This window comes from Chiloscyllium punctatum, chromosome 22, assembly GCF_047496795.1.
Source record: "Chiloscyllium punctatum isolate Juve2018m chromosome 22, sChiPun1.3, whole genome shotgun sequence".
Taxonomy (NCBI): Eukaryota; Metazoa; Chordata; class Chondrichthyes; order Orectolobiformes; family Hemiscylliidae; genus Chiloscyllium; species Chiloscyllium punctatum.
Genome location: NC_092760.1, coordinates 69,577,354 through 69,596,515, shown reverse-complemented (window position 1 = coordinate 69,596,515; position 19,162 = coordinate 69,577,354). Strand labels below are relative to the sequence as shown.

At 40.5% G+C, this 19,162-nt stretch overlaps 1 protein-coding gene and 1 long non-coding RNA gene across 4 annotated transcripts in view; one reads left to right on the top strand and one right to left on the bottom strand.

Annotated features, from left to right (window-relative positions):
- The window catches only part of prrg4 (proline rich Gla (G-carboxyglutamic acid) 4 (transmembrane)), a 38,966-nt gene extending 31,818 nt beyond the window's left edge, over positions 1–7,148 (bottom strand). Inside the window, exons 1-2 of the mRNA XM_072592618.1 lie at positions 6,942–7,148; positions 4,559–4,683 (exon numbers count right to left, since the gene is read on the bottom strand). Coding sequence (XP_072448719.1) covers positions 4,559–4,673 — 115 coding nt within the window. The 5' untranslated portion in view covers positions 4,674–4,683; positions 6,942–7,148. The remainder of the gene's footprint in view (positions 1–4,558; positions 4,684–6,941) is intronic.
- Positions 1–19,162, top strand: part of LOC140493765 (uncharacterized) — a 145,497-nt gene that overhangs the window by 111,327 nt on the left and 15,008 nt on the right. The window lies entirely within an intron of this gene.

Sequence of the window (19,162 nt, the reverse complement as noted above, 5' to 3'; positions counted from 1 at the left end):
TGAGCATTTTGGTGATGGTGATCACAATTCTGTGACTTTCACCTTGGTTATGGAGAGAGATAGGTGCATGCAACAGGGTAGGTTTTACAATTGGGGGAAGGGTAAATACGATGCTGCAAGACAAGATCTGAGGAGCATAAGTTGGGAGCACAGGCTGTCAGGGAAGGATGTCGTTGAAATGTGGAACTTTTTCAAGGAACAGATACGACGTGTCCTTGATATGTATGTACCTGTCAGGTAGGAAAGAGATGGTCGTGTGAGGGAACCTTGGTTGACGAGGGAGGTTGAATGTCTTGTAAAGAGGAAGAAGGAGGCTTACATAAGGTTGAGGAAACAAGGTTCAGACAGAGCGTTGGAGGGATACAGGATAGCCAGGAGGAAGCTGAAGAAAGGGATTAGGAGAGCTAAGAGAGGGCATGAAAAATCTTTGGCAGGTAAGATCAAGGATAATCCCAAGGCCTTTTATGCGTTTGTGAGAAACAGGAGAATGACGAGAACGAGGGTAGGTCCGATCAAGGACAGTAGTGGGAGACGGTGTATTGAGTCGGAAGAGATTGGAGAGGTCTTGAATGAGTACTTTTCTTCAGTATTTACAAACGAGAGGGACTGTATTGTTGAAGAGGAGAGTATGAAACAGACTGGTAAGCTAGAGGAGATACCGGTTAGGAAGGAAGATGTGTTGGGCATTTTGAAAAACTTGAGGATAGACAAGTCCCCCAGGCCTGGCAGGATATATCCTAGGATTATGTAGGAAGCAAGAGAGGAAATTGCAGAGCCGATGGCAATGATCTTTTCATCTTCACTGTCAACAGGGGTGGTACCAGGGGACTGGAGAGTGGTGAATGTTGTGCCTCTGTTCAAAAAAGGGAATAGGGATAACCCCGGGAATTACAGGCCAGTTAGTCTTACTTTGGTGGTAGGCAAAGTAATGGAAAGGGTACTGAGGGATAGGATTCATGAGGATCTGGAAAGACACTGCTTGATTAGGGACAGCCAGCACGGATTTGTGAGGGGTAGGTCTTGCCTTACAAGTCTTATTGAATTCATTGAGGAGGTGACCAAGCATGTGGATGAGGGTAGAGCAGTGGATGTAGTGTACATGGATTTTAGTAAGGCATTTGATAAGGTTCCCCATGGTAGGTTTGTGCGGAAAGTCAGAAGGCATGGGATAGTGGGAAATTTGGCCAGTTGGATAGAGAACTGGCTAACCGGTCGAAGTCAGAGAGTGGTGGTAGATGGCAAATATCCAGCCTGGAGCCCATTTACAAGTGGAATTCTGCAGGGATCAGTTCTGGGTCCTCTGCTGTTTGTAATGTTTAATAATGACTTGGAAGAGGGAGTTGAAGAGTGGGTCAGTAAATTTGCAGACGATACGAAGATTGGTGGAGTTGTGGATAGTGAGGAGGGCTGTTGTCGGCTGCAAAGGGTCTTAGATATGATGCAGAGCTGGGCTGAGGACTGACAGATGGAGTTCAACCCTGTCAAGTGTGAGGTTGTCCATTTTGGAAGGACAAATAAGAATGCGGAATACAGGGTTAACGGTAGGGTTCTTAGTAAGGTGGAGGAGCAGAGGGATCTTGGGGTCTATGTTCATAGATCTTTGAAAGTTGCCACTCAAGTGGATAGAGCTTGTAAGAAGGCCTATGGTGTATTAGCGTTCATTAGCAGAGGGATTGAATTCAAGAGTCGTAAAGTGATGTTGCAGCTGTATAGGACCTTGGTAAGGCCACATTTGGAGTACTGTGTGTAGTTCTGGTCGCCTCACTTTAGGAAAGATGTGGAAGCTTTGGAGGGGGTGCAGAGGAGATTTACCAGGATGTTGCCTGGAATGGAGAATAGGTCGTACAAGGATGGGTTGAGAGTGCTAGGCCTTTTCTCATTGGAATGGCGAAGGATGAGGGGTGACTTGATAGAGGCTTATAAGATGATCAGGGCAATAGATAGAGTAGACAGTCTTTTTCCCCGGGTACAACAGAGTGTTACAAGGGGACATAAATTTAAGGTGAAGGGTGGAAGGTATAGGGGGGATGTCAGGGGTAGGTTCTTTACCCAGAGAGTGGGGGGGGGGGGGGGAGGGGGCATGGAATGCGCTGCCTGTGTGAGTGGCAGAGTCAGAATCATTGGTGACCTTTAAGCAGCAATTGGATAGGTGCTTAAGCTAGGACAAATGTTCGGCACAACATTGTGGACTGAAGGCCCTGTTCTGTGCTGTATTGTTCAATGTTCTATCTTGCACTAATATAGTGCCCTTCATGACCTTAGTATTTCCTGAAGTTTTAAAAGCTAATTGAATATTGTCACAACTGTATATTGGACACGTGGCAGACATTTCTGCACAGCAAGCTTCCACAGACAATAAGGTGATGGTGATCAGATTTAAAACAAATACTGGCTGAGGGATAAATGCTGCCAGGGAGAGCACTCCAGGTTTTTTTTTTCAAAATAGTGGTAACACAATTTTTTACATCTGCCCAAGATATAGTGAGAGGCTAAAGTTTAATAACTCTTCCTCAGTATTGCTCTGGGACAGTCAGCCTGAAGTTGTTGAACAGCAAAATCAAAATTCTGTAGATGTTGGAAATCTGAAGTAAAGATATTGGAAATGTCCAGCTAGTTTGATAACATCTGTTTTTATCTTTCTGAATCCCACAGAGTCTACGTTTCAGGTCAATGACTTTTTATCAGAACTTGAAATAATTAGAATTGTAACAGACTTTGTGTAAGTACAAATGCAGCAAAAGGGATAGGGGAAGAAACAAAAGGGAAGGTCTGTGACAGGGTGGAAGACAAGAGAGATTAAATGTTAAAAGAAATAATGGCATAGACAAAGGGTAAAAGTAAATTTAAAAAGTGATAACTCTTATGATGTAAAATTGTTAAACTCAGCTTTGAGTTGAGGGCTGTTAAAAGGCTAAATGAAAAAGCAGTTGCTGTTTCTTCAGCTACCCTCCCCTTTCAGAATTCTAAAAGGAACCATTCCCTCAACAGCATCCTCATCCATCCCCCTATCATCTCAAAAAGCACCTTTCCTTTGTCACATTAGCACAGGAGATACAACTCTGACCTTTTATCTCCTTTCCTACCATTCATGGTCCCAAACACCTCTTCCACATGAAATAACAATTCATCTGTAATTTATTTCACTTCAATATATTGCTCACAACACAGTCTTCACTTTACTGGGGAGACCAAATAGATCACATGTCCACTATGTAGAACGCCACTGTTTAGTCCACAAGCAAACCTCCTAACCTTTTGGTTGCCTGTCATTTTAATTTTTCCAAATCATTGTGACCTAAGCCACCAACTATATACTTATGAAGCAGAATCCAAGCTCAAGGAACAGCACTGTTCTTTTTAGTTAGGAACTTTATGGCCTTCCAAATACTACATTCACTTCAACTATTGCATATTATAACCACTATAGCCATTTTCTCAGATAGCAGCAATTGATGGTTCTGCTCTCTCCTCCTGTCTGTCCTACATACCAATATCCAATGACTTAGATGTGGTGGTGTATCCATCCATCGACTGCCCTTTTTCCCTCGTATATGATAGCCAACCAGCAATTGGAAGGTGCTGTCAAAGCATGCCTGGTGAGTTATTGCAACTTATCTTGTAAATGGTACAGATTTCTTCTACTGTATACTGATGGTGAAGAAAGTGAATACTGTATACAAGATGACGGACGGGGGAGGTTGTGTTGTGGATGATGTTGACTTTTTATTTAAATATTGGAGCTGCAGTAATCCAACCCAGTGAGAATTATTCCATCACACTTATGATTTGTACATTATAGATGTTGGACAAGCTTTGGGAAAATCAAGACGTGAGTTATTTGCTGTGCAATTCCCAGCTTCTTGACCTGCTCATGCAGTCATAACATTTACATAACTGCTCCAATTACATTTCTGATTAACGACAACCCCAGAATGTGGACCAATTAACATAACCTTTTTTCCCCTTGAATTATCATGCCTGTTGTCAATTAAACACATCTTTTTGTTCTCCCATCAAATCTGTACAAATTTATTCTGTTTTGGGAAAAAAATCTATTTGATTGGAAATGTTTACTCTCTCCGCATATGCTGCTTGAAGTGCTGAACATATCCTGAATATTCTTTTGTCTTCAAGTTCCTGGTGTGGCAGCTATTAATAAAAATGCCAGAAATGCACAAATATGCAAAGATGAGAAAAGTCAAATTACCTTTCATGCTTTAACAAAATCTATTTCAAAACAGGGCAAAAATATTAATTTTGATAATTGTTTCATGATCAACTTATGAAAGAAAAAAGGAAAAGCAAATAAAGAACTGTATTTACATGGTAATTTCTATGATCTCAGGTCATGTCAGTACACTTAACAGCCAATTAAGGATTTTAGAAGTCTGGTCTCTATTGTAATGTTTGGCACACTACAAGATATAAGTGACCAGTTGATCAGTTTTATGTGATGTTGAGAGATAGATATTGTCCAATGCATCAAGGATAACTCCCTTGCTCTTCCTCAAAAGAGGGAGAATGGTCACCATAATCACATTAGTAATACAAACATTACCTTTTCTTTGTGGCTTTGGAGTATGACTGGACTGTGCTTCTGACATGTCAGGAAACTGTGCCATTCCATTAGAAAAGATAGACAGCTGAGTGATAAGCATGAGCAAATGGATCATGATTGTACTCCTGCAAACAGAAGGAACTGCATTAACAGTAAAACTTGATTGACAATGTTAAAAAAATTCCTCTGATATATTTCAATGTCACATTGCCATTGCACTCAGGACAAGAGTAACCAGATAAAAATTTTAAAACTTCACAGGAATAAGAGTAAGCTATTCTGCTTGTGATTTCTTGATCATTCAATTACATTTTATAATATTCATTCACAGGTTGAGGGCATCACTGTCTAGGCTAGCATTTATTGCCCATCCTTAATTAAGAAGAAGTTGAGAGTCAACCACATTGCTGTTGGTCTGCAGTTATATGTAGGCCAGACCAGATAAGGTTGGTAAGTTTCCTTCCCAAAAGGATTGTCAGCATGATAAAAGGATCTGACATAATATGTTCAGAGGAACTATTTTCTCTGATCAGAAAAGTACATTGCGATAGCTAAAATGTTTAAAACAAAATGTAGTTCTAGACCAATTAGGAGTAAAATCAGAAAATTGTCCTTGGTTCCCAGCAACAAACCATGGGACATTTTAATAAATGAAAAGGCTATGTATTATCAAATCATAATCATTGCACAGATCGAGGTCATTCATTCTGTTATGTTTGCAGCAGCTTTTTGAAAGAGTTATTCAAGTAATTCCACTCCCTTGCTCTCTCAGCATGTCTTTACATTTATTTTTTTCCCTTTTCAATGCATATTCAATTCCCTACCAGCAAAATCAAAGGATTTTTAAAAGGACACGTATAACTTCTAACAATGAAAATAAATTTTAAAGCTGTGATAAAGTAACACATATTGTGCAGTATGAAATTATGGCACTATCCATCTACATTAGCTCACAGCAAAGCTTTTACATCAAGCTGTTCCTGACACTGATGGCTCCTTATTACAGTGGTAGCATTCTTTGGGAGAACACCAATTTATTATGCATGTCATTCTATTTACACAATTTTCAACTGTCTCGCAGTTTCAATTCTTGAATGGATCTACATGTTAGTTACATATTGGTGTGTTTTCCTCCATGGTCTAATCAACCTTTATTTCTCAATCAACACTTAATGTGGTGAACAGTTACTTCATGGCTGTTTGAGAGCTAACCGTGCACTGAGTTTTTCAACATTACAACAACAATTAGGTTTCAAAAAATTTTATCAGTAAAGCTCTTTGGGTCTCCTGAGCTGGGGAATACCCCCAAATGTAAGATGTGTTTTTTTATTTAAATATATTATTGATGACATCCAGAGAAAGTGGTATTGTGCGAACAAGTAATAAAGGCGGGTTCAGTCTTAATTCCCCTTCTCACTTCATTGCTTTGCCTTATTTATGGGGGTGGATAGGTGAAAAAGTTAGCAGCTTTTTTTTGCTGAAGACTTCAATGTAGTTAGGTTTGCAACAATTGAAGGAAAGAGCTACAATGTCTAACAACTAAACAATGATCTTGGCTCTTCACTGAACATTAATTTTGCAGGTCTAAACAACAGAACTGAATGTTAAGGACCTTTTTTTCCCCAGATCGGATTGTGGTAACGGTAAGGTTGAGAAGGGTGCGTACAACCAATGGGGGGAAAAATTCTGCAGGAAACCTTTGGCGATAAAATCATGGATTAGGATAAAAAAAACACTTATTCTTGTGTATGCAAATAATGCTTACAACTATGAGAACGAGTATTGTAAATGCAGTCTGAACCCAGAATCAGAATGTGACCTTACTGAGGAACAAAGCAGGAATAGACCCTCCAGTGCAATAAAATCTCAGTCCGCTTAATTTGAAAAGTCACTTCGTGCGTTAACGTCGGCTCGACGTTCCAGGGTATAAAAGTGAAACCGAAATCAGTTTTCCAGACTACAAGTGCATTCTCAAACTCCCTTTCAGACTTTTCACTAAATCACTCCTACCATTTGTCTTACTAACGTTCTCGAGAGTATCGGCACACTCTAAAATTACCATCTTTCACTTCCATCTAAAATTTGAGTCATTAAGGAATCCAGGAACACTACAGCATGGATGTACGCCATTTCCATTCTACATTACGTAGTGGAGGGAATGGGGCACCTCATTGACGGAGATAGCAGTAATTTTCGGGCCTCTCAGAAGCAATTGTTTGCAATGCCTAAACCCAACACGTTTCAAAATAAAAACTACAGTCAGAAAACGCGCGATGGGCATTTCCCGAGTTCCTGTCTCTCTTCGCTCTCTTGAATGAGGCGTTGGAAAATGCGACACACACTTTCCCACTCTCATCCCACCCGGACAAATCTCCACACTCACCTGATCAATGAAGCCCAAGGTAAAGGGGGGGGGGGGGGGGAGAGAGAGAAGTTCAAAGCTGGTTTATTAGAATATCGTTCCGTGATAATTTGCAATCGGGTAGCTCCGGTTTGTTTGGAAGACAGAACCAAAGCGCAGAGCCTTCAAAATAAGCGCTTTGGACAAATTCGGTGAAGACCGATGGACTGACACATCTTCGACCACTGACCAGTAAGCGGCGCTGGTTCTCTGTCCCCTGTTGAGATATAATGTAGCCAGCGCCGATTGGTTTGTTTTTGTTCCAATACAAAGTATCCAACACTCGTCCACGCACTGCGCATGTGCGATACATCATAGATTATAGTGTTTGGACGAAAGTTGTATCTGCTGACAAAAATACATTTTAGAAAAGGTGGGTTAACTTCAAGTTTAAAACGCTATTTCCCCCCATTTCCTTTAAGATCCAATTTTAATCCCCCTAGCGCTGCAAACTAATGAGGTAAAAACAATGACTGCAGATGCTGGAAACCAGATTCTGGATTAGTGGTGCTGGAAGAGCACAGCAGTTCAGGCAGCATCCAAGGAGCTTCGAAATCGATTTCGAAGCTACTTGGATGCTGCCTGAACTGCTGTGCTCTTCCAGCACCACTAATCCAGAAGCTGCAAACTAATGATCATTTCTAACCCCTCTCTATTCTCTGCAATGTCCTGAGAAGTGTGATTGTCTCATAAATGCATGCCCACGTATATAAATAGTTTATTTAAGCGCAAGTTGTTGATTGGAGACTTCAGGGGATAATGGTAAACTAAATGCCAGTTACCTCATCTTCTATTCCAGTGCACAATCAAGTTTCTCTTCAAGGTTTGCAAAGATTTGTAGTCATGATTTGGAGATGCTGGTGTTGGACTGGGGTGTACAAAGTTAAAAATCACACAACACCAGGTTATACTGCAACAGGTTTAGATTAGATTAGATTACATTACAGTGTGGAAACAGGCCCTTCAGCCCAACAAGTCCACACCGACCCGCCAAAGTACAACCCACTCATACCCCTACATTTACCCCTTACCTAACACTATGGGCAATTTAGCGTGGCCAATTCACCTGACCTGCACATCTTTGGACTGTGGGAGGAAACCGGAGCACCCGGAGGAAACCCACGCAGACACGGGGAGAACATGCAAACTCCACACAGTCAGTCGCCTGAGGCGGGTTTAATTGGAAGCACACTAGTTTTCGGAGCGACGCTCCTTCATCAGCTGATTTGGAGGGCTCGATCGTAATACAGAATTTATAGCAAAAATTTGCAGTGTGATGTAACTGAAATTATACATTGAAAAATTGATTGTCTGTTAAGCCTTTCATCTGTTAGAATACAGTGATAGTTTCACTTCTTTCATGTGTAAATCACAAAACCTTTTTATTAAAGTTGCATTCTCGGGTTAGCTGTTAACAATGGTGATAGCTAGACAATATGTTGAAGGTGTTAGCCCCCTGTGTTCTCTGTCTATGACCTGATGTTTAAATTGATTCTAATCTAAAAAGTGAGATAACAGAGTTTTACATAAATTCATGCAGTTTTTGAGCTCAGAATTCTACATGAATGTATGCAGTTTTTGAGCAAAGTGCAATGTAACTCTGCAAGTACAAATTCACCACACAAAATATATGTGTGCATGTGGGTCTTTGTCTGTCTGTGTGTGTCTGTCTGTCTGGAGTGGGGATTGTGAGTGTGAGAAAGTGTGTGTGTGTGTAGTGAGTGCAGAGTGTCTTAAGTCTGTGAGGGGGTGCATGTGTGGGAGTGTGTGTGTCTATAAGGGTGTGTGTGGGTGTCTGTGTGCACATCTGTGTGTACCTGTGTCCGTGTGTATGTGAGAGTGTGTGTGTGTAGGAATATCTGTGTGTGTGTGTGTAGTGCAATGGTGATCACCTGTAATGTGACATGAACCCAAGGTCCCGGTTGAGGCCCTCCCTATGGGTACCGAACTTAGCTATCAGCCTCTGCTCGGCTGTCCCGAAGTCCACCTTGGAGGATGGTCACCCGAAGGTCCGAGGCTGAATGTCCTGGACCACTGAAGTGTTCCCCAACTGGGAGGGAACCCTCCTGTCTGTTGATTGTTGTGCGGTGCCCATTCATCCATTGTCGTAGCCTTTGCTCGGTTTCCCCAATGTACCATGCCTTCGGGCATCCTTGCCTGCAATGTATAAGATAGACAACGTTGGCTGAGTCACATGAGTACCTGCCATGTACAAGGTGGGAGGTGTTCCCACGCGTAATAGTGGTATCTATGTCCACAATCTGACACGTCTTGCAGCGTCCACCGTGACAAGGTTGTATGGAGTTGCCCTGAGAGCCGGGCAGTTTCCTACAAACAATGATCTGTTTGAGGTTTGGCGGTTGTTTAAAGGCAAGTAGTGGAGGTGTGGGGAAGGTCTTGGTGAGGTGCTCATCCTCATTGATAATGTGTTGCAGGTCATGAAGAACATGGCGTAATTTTTCAGCCCCTGGGAAGTACTGAACAACGAAGGGTACCCTGTCAGTTGCAGCACGTGTCTGTCTCCTGAGGAGGTCATTACGGTTCCTTGCTGTGGCACCTCAGAACTGGCGGATGATAACACCTTCAACATATTGTCTAGCTATCACCATTGTTAACAGCTAACCCGAGAATGCAACTTTAAAAAAAAGGGTTTTGTGATTTACACATGAAAGAAGTGAAACTATCACTGTATTCTCACAGATGAAAGGCTTAACAGACAATCAATTTTTCAATGAATAATTTCAGTTAAATCACACTGCAAATTTTTGCTATAATTCTGTGTTACAATCGAGCCCTCCACAATCAGCTGATGAAGGAGCGTCGCTCCGAAAGCTAGTGTGCTTCCAATTAAACCTGTTGGTCTATGACCTGGTGTTGTGATTTTTAACAAAGATTTGTAGCTCGGGTGCCAGTTGCCGTGGTTGTGGGTATGTTTGCTGAGCTGTGAAGTTAATTTGCAGATGTTTCATCTCCTGTCTAGGTGATATCTTCAGTGTTTAGGAGCCTCCCATGAAGCGCTGCTGTACTGTGTCTTCTGGAATTTATTTGGTTACATTCCAGCTGCTTCTGGTTGCCAGTTCTGGTAGTACGTTGTAGTGGCTGATATATTGGGTCAAGGTCTATGTGTTTGTTGATGGAGTGTGTGGATGAGTCCCATGCTTCTAAAAATTCTTTGACTGTCCTCTGTTTAGCCTGTCCTATGATTATTGTGTTGTCCCAGTCGAATTTGTGGTCCTTGTCATCTGTGTGTATGGCTACTAGGGAGGCAGGTGATTGTGATGTTCAGTGGCTAGCTGGTGTTCATGGATGCAGGTTGCTAATTATCTGTCTATTTGTCCCATATAGTGTTTTGTGCAGTTTTTGCATGGAATCTTCTAAATGACATTAGACTTGCACATGATGGGTATCGGGTCTTTTGTCCTGGTGAGTTGTTGTCTGAGCATGGCTGTTGGTTTATAGGCTGTCATGAATCTGAATGGTCAGAGAAGTCTGGCTGTTAGCTCCAAGTTTTTTTTATATAAGGTAGCATGGCTAGTGTGTTGGGTCGTGGTATGTCCTCCTCATGTTGTTGTCCACGAGGCATCTGCAGATGAAGTTGCGGGGATATCATTCTTGGTGAAGACTCTGTAGAGGTCTTCTCCTCTACTGGAACCGGCAACTGGAAGCAGCAGGAACAGAACCAAAATAAATTCTAGAAGATGCAGTTCAGCAGCACTTCACAGGAGGCTCCAAAGCACTGAAGATGTCAACTAGACAAGGGACAAAGTGTCTGTAAATCAACTTCCCAGTTCGGCAAACATTCCCAAAACCACAGCAAGTTTCTGTTCTGAACCTAATTTAAAAGGTATCTTTTACTTTATATTCCCTGTTCTCATGCTTCCTACTAAGATGAATTACTTTACAGTCACTGCAACAAATTTCATCTGCCAAATTTCTTGCCCTTTTCACCAAACTGTCTGTGACACCCTGAAGTCTGTAATTATCCCCAGTTAACTAATTTTCCAACTCTTGCATCATCTGCAAACTTTGAAATTATAGCTTATAAAGCCAAGTTCAAGTCAAGTCAAGGAGTATCATGAATATAAATATACTTTAAATAATTTTATATATATAGAGAACAAAGAAAATTTACAGCCCAGGACTAGGACCTTCGGCCCTCCAAGCCTGAGCTGATCCAAATCCACTGTCTAAATCTGTCACCCAATTCCTAAGCATCTGTACCCCCTCTGTCTCCACCTACTCATGTATCTGTCCAGACACATCTTAAATGAATCTACCATGCCTGCCTCTACTACCTCTGCTGGAAATGCACTCCAGGCATCTACCACCCTCAGTGTAAAGTACTTGCCGTGTGTATCCCCCTTAAACTTTTCATCTCATCTTGAAAGCATGACCTCTCGTTATTGAATCCTTCACCCTGGGGAAAAAAAAGCTTATCTCTATCCACCCTGTCTATACCCTTCATGATCTTGTAGACCTCAGTCAGGTCCCCCCTCAATCTCCTTTTTTCTAATGAAAACAATCCCAACCTACTCAACCTCTTTTCATAGCTAGCACCTTCCATACCAGGCAACATCCTTGTAAATCTTCCCTGCACCATCTCCAAAGCATCCACATTCTTTTGGTAATGTGGCGACATATATATATATATATATATATAAGAACTGTGAATGCTGGAGATCTGAAACTAAAATAGCATGCTGGAAAAATTCAGCAAGTCTAGTAGAATCAGTGGTGAGAAAAATAGAGTAAACGTTTCAACAGAATTGAAAGGAACTGGGAAATGATGGTATTTATGCTGATGACAGCTGATGGGGAAAGGAGTGAGTCAAATTGTTGGAGATCATACCCAAAGGGATGTAATAAAAAGGAGAAGCAAAGGGATTGCTGATGAAAAACTGGAGAGAGATAAATGCAGAATGGGTGCTAATGGGAAGTGTGATTTCTGTATGGGAGAACAGAATCTGAGGCTGTTGGGGTGGGTTACAAATATGAAGAAAGGTGTCTATACTCAATTGTTAAATTCAATGTTGAGTTCTGAGGACTGTAAGGTACCTTGGCAAAGATAACATTTTGTTCCTCCAGCTTGCATTGAGATTTGCTGCAGCACTGCAATAGATCTGAGACAGAAATATTGGCATGTGAACACAGTGGTGTGTTGAAGTGGCAGGCAATTGGAAGCTTGGGGTCAGTTTTACAGACAGAGCAAAAGTGTTTGGCAAAGTGGTGACCTAGTTTGCTTTTCATTTCCCCACATTGTTAACAGCAAGTACAGCACTGAAAATGTGTTGCTGGAAAAGCGCAGCAGGTCAGGCAGCATCCAAGGAGCAGGAGAATCGACATTTCGGGCATAAGCTCTTCTTCAGGAATGCCCGAAACTTTGATTCTCCTGCTTCTTGGATGCTGCCTGACCTGCTGCGCTTTTCCAGCAACACATTTTCAGCTCTAATCTCCAGCATCTGCAGTCCTCACTTTCTCCAGCAAGTACAGTACACCAAACTGAATGAAGTGCAGGTAAATCACTGCTACATCTGGAAGGTACACTTCTCCATGCTTAAAAGCCAACGAATCCAACATTACACTGTCTTTTCCGCAGCCATTCTTGTATTTGCACTTCATTTGCCCATATAATTCAATTGATTTTAATTTGGAGAAAAAGTTGATGATTTATTACAGAATTATACTTTATTAAATGCCTTTTGAAAATCTATATAAAATCAACTACACCACACTCTCCATTACTTCATTAAGGAGTTCACTCAAGCTAATCAAACCTGATTTGCCTTTTAACAAAATCATGTTGACTTTAATGTATTAATCATTTATTTTACAAGTGTGTCCCAGGTTGTTGTCCCTGAAATTTTCCCCAACAACTACTTTAGGCTAACTGATTTTTTTTTTAAAAAGGTTATAACATTTGCAATCTACTCAGTACACAGCAGTATGGTTAGGAAGTTCCAGGATATTGACTTTTCTGTTTTGAATATTGCCAAGTTGATATGTAAGTTCTTTAACATATTCTTTAACATATTAAAAAAAAACTTTAGTTTTTACATAATAACTTTGTCATTTAAATTCATCATCCACTATTAGATCCCTCCTTTTAGGCTCAAGTGGTTATCCTTTATCCTAAACATTTAAAAAAAACCAATAAACTTAAAAACAGTCTTACTTTTGTAAAACCTTTAAAAATATATCCTGTACTTAATCTTTCTGGAATGTTTTATTTATTCATAATAACTTTCTTTTGCACTATTAGCCTCAGATTAGTCATGTTATTTCTTTATAAGTTTCTGTATTATTTTGATATCTCTATTTATCCACCGGGAATTTATCCTTTGACAAGAATATGAGAAAAATATATTTATTTTGCATCTTATCTATCACATTGCTTTTTGATTCCTGTGGGCATTTTATTTACTAACAGTTTTATGTTGTGTTAACTTGAACGCAATTTCTTTTTATCCCACCAAACTTTGCCTTTTTTAAATTTTACATATTTTCCTTTGACTGTTCACTACACTATACTGGATTAAACTGTTGATATTAGTATTTCTCTGTTAATGATAAAGACAACAACAAATTACATTTGGGACAGATTAATCAGGAAGAAATGAGAATCTAGAGGCAAACGGGTGAGGAACTTAACACAGTTGCTGCCATGAGGGAAAGTGCTGGACAAACAATTAGAACTGAAGACTGACATGTTCCCAGGAGTAGATGGCCTAGATCCTGGGTCTTAACAGAAATGGCTGCAGAAATAGTGTTCTGAATTTTACCAAATGTTGTCTGTGTCAATTTTGGTGAGTGCATGAAAGTTGTCTCTCCATGATTCTGAACAAGTTTTCTCACACTGTTCTCTGCAACTTTCCTCATTAACTATGCACCACACCTTTTGGGGCCAAGCTTGCGTTATTTCCCTTTCACTGGCAGCAGAAGAAGTTGCCACCGCCTGACCTCCCAGGAATCCTGGAGCCAGTGCCATTTTTAAAGTCCAGCTTTGCACTTGTCAAGAGCTACTAATCAGGGGCTGCCCTTCACAGCCCACACATTGGGAGAGGAACCAAAAGGAAATATTTCTGACAGCACACAGATGGCAATACTGACACTTCACTGCAAATACAAGTGCCATTTGTAAATGTATACATATTTAAGAACCAGACTAAACAGGTAACCCTCCTTTAGTACCATCCCATCTTAAATCCTGCATAAGAAATTGCAACTCTTTTTCCAAAACCAGTGTAGCCTAACATCTCTTGTTCAATGTGGGACCATCACATACCAGAAAGCCTTCAAACAGATGAAAACGTTCACACAGCAGCAAAATTGAAGCAAAAAATACACAAGAAAAGCTGCATTTGCTTCTGGAGACAGACAGGGACCACTTTTAGAGCACCAAATATTTACAGGTAATTAATTACCATTTCACCCTGCGCATATCTATTGGAACCAGGTGTCAATTAAATTCTGAAAATGTGTTGCTGGAAAAGCGCAGCAGGTCAGGCAGCATCCAAGGAGCAGGTGAATTGAAGTTTCGGGCATGAGCCATTCCTGAAGAAGGGCTCATGCCCGAAACGTCGATTCTCCTGCTCCTTGGATGCTGCCTGACCTGCTGTGCTTTTCCAGCAACACATTTTCAGCTCTGATCTCCAGCATCTGCAGTCCTCACTTTCTCCTAGTCAATTAAATTCTATCTGGTTTGTTGTACCTCTCACTGAACCACATTATCATGCTGAAGGGTGGTGTTCCTCATGCTCAATGTCCTCATCTTCCTCTTTGGAAGACTATGGCAGCTTTTCCAGCTCTTCAGAGTTCATTAGACCCTCCACCCCCTCTTTACCTGCTCCGTTGTGTGGAGTATAGTATGCTACAATTATGCAGCACATTCTGCCTGGGATGCACTGCAAGGTTCCATCAGACTGATCCAAGCTAGGGTCCTCATCTTCCGTAGGCATATCATCAGTTTCACACTACCCCTGGTCAAAGAACGAGTAGAATTCTGTGGCATAGCCACACTCAGCCTCATTCAGGTGTTTGCATAATGGGATCTTTAGCCATGGCTGCATGAAGGTTTTTTCCCAATAATCATCCTTTTGAGACAAACAGCCATTGAAATGAAACTGGAACATAAGAATTCTCAAGGGTGTAAGACAACTCCCACGGAACCTCTAAGATGTGGCACCAATAATCACAGGTGACTTGTAGATTGGAATACTTTTCTGTTCATGAAGTCAGCTGTATTCTGATATCATGCTCTTAACGTGAAGTAGGTGCAATCTATAACACTCTGTACTTTGGGGAAGCCAGCTATGTTGACAAAGCCTACTACACTGATCTCAGCATAGAGATAAAACAGTATGGATATAGATTTACTCGCTGAGCTGGAAGGTTCAGTTTCTGATGTTTCATCACCATACTAGATAACATTATCAATAAGCCTCTGGATTTTTATTTATATATTTATGTGTTTAGGTTTCCTTGAGTTGGTTACATAATTTCCTGTGGTGACGTCATTTCATGTTGTGATATCATTTCCTGTTCTTCTTCTCCAAGCCATAAAAGGCGGGCCATACCACCAGTGCTTGATCCAGAGGCTCACTGATGATGTTACCTAGTTTTGGTGACAAAATGTCTGAAACCGAACTTTCTAGTTCAGCGAACAAACCTACATCCAGACCCTCAACCTGAGCTACAAATCTTCTCAAAACTTGATTAAACAGTATGATTTGGCACAAACTGCATTGGTATCAGCCTTCGTAGTTCTAGGGGTCAAGGATTATGAAGTCTCATATGGTGTCCCCACTGGATTCTTGGAAGAAACCAATCAGTAATGAGATTAACTCATAATGTGAATTAATCCATATTTCTTGGCAGATTCTGAAAATGTTTCATTTGCACATGATGGTCTGTCATCAGATACTACTATTTCAGGAATATTGTGAATTGATTTGTTTTGCTTCAATAATTTTGTGATGCTGGCTATTGTAATACTGGGGAAATTATTTAACTCAATTAATCTTGAGTAATCATCAATAATAGATATAAACTTCCCTTAAAACTCAAAAAAGTCCAAGTCTAGTATTTCCTAAGGTCTTGACAGAAATGCTGATTACAATAAAGGTTCTCGCAGTTCTTGACATTTGCAAGTTCTGCAGTTTGATATCATTTCTTTAATTGACCAAGTAATTCCTGACCGTTAAAGTGCCTATTGGGAGTTTGCTTGGCTTTTTAATGATCCTGATGCAATATTTGGAGAATATCACTTTAGGTAATGTTTTAATTGTATTAAAGATTAACAAATCATCTATAATAAGGAGATGTTTCAGTTGCTGGAAGTATTGTCTCAATATCTCAAGTTCTCACTTAGAGTATCATGTACAGTTCCATATGCCACATTATAGGAAAGATGCGAAGCATTGGAGAGAGTGCAGAAACCATTTGCAAGAAAGTTTCCAAGCATGGAAGGGTGGCACAATGACTCAGCGATTAGCACTACTGCCTCACAATGCCATGGCCCTGGGTTCAATTCCAGACTTGGTGACTGCCTTCATGGAGTTTGCACGTTTTCCCTGTGTCTGCATGGATTTCCGTTGGATACTCTAATTCCTCCCATAGTCCAAAGATGTGCAAGTTAGGTGAATTGGCCATGCTAAATTGTCCATAATGACTAGGGATGTGCAGGTTAGGTGGATTAGCCATGTTAAATATGGGGTTGCAGGGATAGAGAAGGTGGCTGGGTCAGGGTTGGATTCTCTTCAAAGGGTCAGTGCAGACTCAATGGGCCAAATGTTCTCTTTCCACACTGCAAGGATTCTATGATGAGAAACGTCAGTTATGACGATAGATTGAAGATATTGGGACGGTGTGCCTTGGAACAAGGAAGGCTCAAAGGAGATCTGGCAATGGTTTTCAACCTCACAATGGAGTTTTGAAAGAGTAGATTGAATAAAACTGCTCCCACTCATAAAGGATCTAGAACCAGTGATCACAGAGAAGTGATTTGCAAACAAAGCAAATGCAAGGTTAGAAAAATAAAATTCACATGAGTAGTTGTGTTTGCATTGGACTGCCTGGTAGGGTGGTAGAGGCAGGTTCAACTGAGGCACAAGAGTGCATTGTATGGTAATTTGGATCAAAATAATGTACAAAGCAGTAGGGAGAAAAAAACAGAAGATTGACAAGAGATAACAGTGATAAAATCATTTGAAGAGCCAGTGCAGACCCAACGAGTTGAATTATCTCTTTCTGTGCAGTAAACATCTTCGTATGCTGTAACCGGATGGTTCTAGAGATATATACCGGTCATCCTTCCTGAAATATCATCTGATCTGTGGACAACTTTTATTTCTGCTTTGAATTTCTCAGATGTTATGCACTTCATCTCTAATGTCAGGAAGTTTATAGCACTGAGGATGTATTGATATTAAATGTTGTTTCTTAGCCTCTTCATTTGGTATCTTGAGAGAAGTATCAGCTGTTGCCCTTTGGAGGATCGGTGTGGATTTGATGACCAAAATGGACCACTGTAGGGATTCTATGATTCCAAGATTCTAATTTTAGAGTTTCAGTTATTTAAAGTAATACATAGGGGTTGATTACTTTTCTGACAGTTTAAAAAATAACTAGTCTTTCCAGAAACGTGATCTAATTCAATACGTGTCAGACATCAGGTACCCCCTCCACAGTGTTAAAGAAAATTGTTTTATTCTGGTAATTTACAATAACAGAAGCAAACCATTAGCTTGTTTCTGGTTCAGGATGATCAAACATTTATCTTGGTTTAGGAAACCCAGAGACTAAAAGTTCTGATGTAATTTGGAGGAGATAACAATTTCTTTCCAAGAATGGTGTATTGAACAATTCAGGGAAAATTTACCTCAGTTGAAACATTTAGTTTGTGTAACACCGAGACAAGGAGTAGTTAATCAAAAATCTGAAGTTTATTAAGGTTGAGAAAGTTGAGGCTTCGAATTTTGTAAGTATTCATGCAAGTGGGCCTCTGTTTACAAAAAAGTATTTATTTATATTGTACTTCTTTCTTAGAAAGAAAAGAAAAAAACAACGGCACAGTGACCCACTGGTTAGCACTGCTGCCTCACAGCACCATCAACCCAGATTCAATACAGGTGACTGTCTGTATGGAGCTTGCACATTCTCCCCGTGTCTGTGTGGGTTTCCTCCGGGTGCTCCAGTTTCCTCCTACTGTCCAAAGATGTGCAGGTTAGGCGAATTGGCCGTGCTGAATTGCCCATAGTGTTCAGGGATGTGTAGATTAGGTGTATTAGTCAGGGGTAAATGCAGGGAAATGGCTCTGGGTGGGTTACTCTTTAGAGGGTCAGTGTGGACTTGTTAGGCCAAATGGCCTGTTTCCACACTGTAGGGAATCTAATCAGGAAAGATTTTGATATAAACAAGTAAATTCTCTGGATTTGAGTCTGCAAAGATTGTGTTCAGAAATGAGATGAGACTTTCTTTTGCTGAATTAAGATATTTTTAAAACTATGTTTTATATCTGGATGGATTTTTTTGTTTTTGTTTTTGGTATAATAAACCTCTGTTGTTAAAGAAACTCAGCAACCTTAGAGTCCTGGAGTCAGAGAGTCCTACTGCACGGAAACAGGCCTTTTGGGCCTTATATGATACTGTTTCAGTGAATGATCACCACAGGACTAAAATCAGATAAAAGTTCTATAAAGCTAGGCATCATTCTGGGATTTGACTTGTCCAGTAATGCCATCTGCTGGGACCATAATAATGGTTAGTGATTGAACATATCTCATTTAATGCTGTCTGAAGCATTACCTATGAGGAGACTTCTTTGCAATCTCTTGTACTGAGAGAAAAAAAAGATACACCACAATTCCTTATCTTCTAGTCTGTTAAATATGGTCCTCTGGAATATTTCCAGTGCTGATGTTATTCCAAATAGCAGTCAATTAAAACAGTAGCTTCCCAAAGGGGTTACAAAAGTAGTAACATCATGGATTGCATTATGTCGAAGGAACAGGAATGAAGATTGAAACAAATCACAAACCACTAGTTTTTCTTTTCAATGCAAAAGAGATTGAAAAGGAACCTACATCACTTGAATCAATTTTAAAAACTGTTGCTCAGTTGTGCCAGGTCTTGGCTTAATGACCTTATCTGTGATTTGTGAAACTATCCTTTTTGCCTTACCCTTCAGTTATTGAAACATGTAACGA